The following is a 2,487-nucleotide window of genomic DNA, read 5'->3' as shown; positions in this document are numbered from 1 at the left end:
CGTACGTATATGTTTCGAAAACAAACGTCGTACAGGTATTCGAAAAACTGTCGATATAGGAGAAGATAACGACCATATTTGGAACGACAGGTTAAATACGAAATCCATTAATTTTCCACTGCGAGTTCTTCCGTAACAAGTTTTTCCAAATCGTGGCGCTTCGTCTTCGACTATAGCGAAATGCGAGTATCTCACATAGATTCTCGATTTGTCCAACTACTGGCTACAGTCATCTCGACTAGAAACTTCGTTGCTATACTTTATAAAGACCGTAAGAGGATTGTAAAAGTCGACATCCGTTGTCAACCAATACTCCGCATCTCGAACCTTTTCGTGATCCAAATTTACCAAACTCCCGCGTTAATTTCAATTCTCTAAAAGAAACGATCGACAAGGACACGAACTTCGTGGTTACGATTACCTCGAAGAAAGACGGGAAGACCAGACACTGAACGAAGAGTAAAAGCAGCAGCCCGATTTAATTGCGGCGACATTTCTTATATGGAAGTTATCGGGGTCGGCGCACGTGCCAGGGTGGCGGCGCGGCGGGGCACGGAACCAAGGGTTCTGCTTAATGGGGTCCTCCGCCCGGATTCGAACATTTTCAATGGTCTCTTCCGCGCTTCTTATCTAAATGCGATTGCCCGTTATCTAACCGTCGTCTGGACTCATCACGGGGCCGGCGTCTCTCTTACTTATCCCACCAACGAAACCTTTACTCCACCGTCGCAGAACGAAGAACGAAGGAGGAGAAGAACGGAAGAACGAGGAGGAAGAACGACAAGAGAGAAGCGATAGAAAGGAAGAAAGGACACGACAAAGAAGAAGAGTCGAACAAACTCGAGTCCAGCGGAGACTTTTCTTCGGCAGAACGTATACGTAGCCACGTATCCCGGTTGGTTCTCCGCTCGAACGTCCGCTCTGTCTTCTCCTCTGGCTTCCTCGGCTTCTTCTTTCTCTGTTCGCCACGATGTCTGTACGCTGTACGTTCCAGCGTATATACACACGGGGGCCTGCGCGTACGTCCCCCAGCGCCGCGGAGAGATCGAGATGCAAAGGAGACCCGCGCCGCTTTTAAACTCGCCGCCACGAAGCGGATAAATTCGCCCGGGTCCCTCGATCTATTAATTCGAGCCGGCGTTGCATTCCTGCGGGGTCTCGACCGCCGAGCCCCGGAGACTCCGCGACCTTCCTGCTTTCTCGCGACTACCTGCGCAACCTAGGCTCTCGCTCCCTCCGATCGAGTATACACGCCTGACATCGCGGTGTGTACAGCCTTTACGAGATCGTACGAAGCGCTGGTCTCGTGTCATCTTGTCGCGAACGTTCCCTGAAGCTTCTTCCCATGACCGTTGTTCGGGATTTGGTACGATCATCCTGCAATTTGTTGGTTTTTCGAATACTTGGTCGAGGAGAGCGTGCGAGTTGAGTTTGATCGTGTTAGACACGAGTAGATGGTAGATTTTCGTGCAAATTTATATCCTAATTTACTTCTTTCGACGTGTTTTGCTGTTTTCTTCGGAATACTACCGGAGACGTATTGCTATTTTCACTAGAGTAAAGAGTAAATGCAAGGGTTGACGAGGAGGCAAATCACGCAAGTTGTTCGAACGCGAGCAAGGAAATACTTCCATTATTCAAAAAGTTGCTAACATTGAATACCCCGCATGCGCATCCAAAGTAATATCCTTTACGATCGGCGACTTAATCTTAATTCACGTAGCTCTATAGCCGAGTAAAGGCTGTACAAAGATCCGAGTAATTTAAACCCCAAGGATCCGTGGCACAAACCTTCCGTTCATCTTTACAACCGAATTTACGATAACGTTTTAAAACGAAACCTCTTAAAACCACAACATTCCGCGAGTATGCACGGTGTCGATCCCACGAGGGGTCAACTTCCGCCAGGGAAGTTGACGAGCTCGCGTCCACGGCCGACATAAACTACACGTCTCGTTGCGAGTGGCTGGTTGTATCGCATAATTACCACGCTTTACAGCGCTCTTTACACTTGTTTCCTCACCACTGGTATCTCCCTCGCATCGCCGTGTAACCGGAGATCGGCTGGTGAAAGAGAAAGAAAGACCGAGAGAATTGGCCGCGCACGCCGGTCCCTCGCGAGTATAAATCCGCGCGAACACTCGCGAGGTTCCAAGAGGCAAGCGGTTTTTATTCCGCTTGGCGCGCGTTCGAGACGGGCGTAGATAAAGACCTATCGGCAATATAGTATCAAGAGCGGCGTAAATAAGGATAATGCGGCGTGGCGAGGGTACACTTCCTGCTAGGCGTGTAGGTGTACTCGGTGTAAAAGGTAGATTAGATTGGCATTACCGCCGACACTAAACTAACTCCATGGTTATTAAAAGGCGACCGTAATGTCCCAGCCAATATCGGTGCTCGGTCCAACGCTTATCGCTCCGCGGATTCGCTATAATTACGTTGGGACGATTGCTCGCGAGGGATCGTGCGAAACGGGAAGAGTATTTT

General features: G+C 49.4%; 1 protein-coding gene across 1 annotated transcript; it reads right to left on the bottom strand.

The window, feature by feature from the left end:
- Positions 1-604: 604 nt before the first annotated feature.
- LOC117158582 (uncharacterized) lies at positions 605-1,376 on the bottom strand. Its single transcript, XM_076618698.1, has 3 exons — positions 1,293-1,376; positions 1,024-1,210; positions 605-690 (listed from the first exon to the last, which is right to left on the bottom strand). The coding sequence occupies exons 1-3, from the start codon at positions 1,374-1,376 to the stop codon at positions 605-607; spliced, it is 357 nt and encodes a 118-aa protein (XP_076474813.1).
- Between the last annotated feature and the right edge of the window lie 1,111 nt (positions 1,377-2,487).

Source organism: Bombus vancouverensis, chromosome 5 (assembly GCF_051014615.1).
Source record: "Bombus vancouverensis nearcticus chromosome 5, iyBomVanc1_principal, whole genome shotgun sequence".
NCBI classification, from domain to species: domain Eukaryota; kingdom Metazoa; phylum Arthropoda; class Insecta; order Hymenoptera; family Apidae; genus Bombus; species Bombus vancouverensis.
The sequence above is the reverse complement of the archived record's forward strand: the minus strand, read 5'-3'. Positions and strand labels throughout refer to the sequence as shown.

Excerpts from the sequence above, each read along its gene's own strand:
- LOC117158582 (XM_076618698.1), bottom strand. The coding sequence starts at position 1,376 with ATGATCGTACCAAATCCCGAACAACGGTCATGGGAAGAAGCTTCAGGG. Across the intron at positions 1,211-1,292 it reads TGACACGAGACCAGCGCTTC|GTAGTCGCGAGAAAGCAGGA; the intron begins GTACGATCTCGT and ends TAGGTTGCGCAG. Across the intron at positions 691-1,023 it reads TCTCCGCGGCGCTGGGGGAC|AGAGACGCCGGCCCCGTGAT; the intron begins GTACGCGCAGGC and ends GGGATAAGTAAG.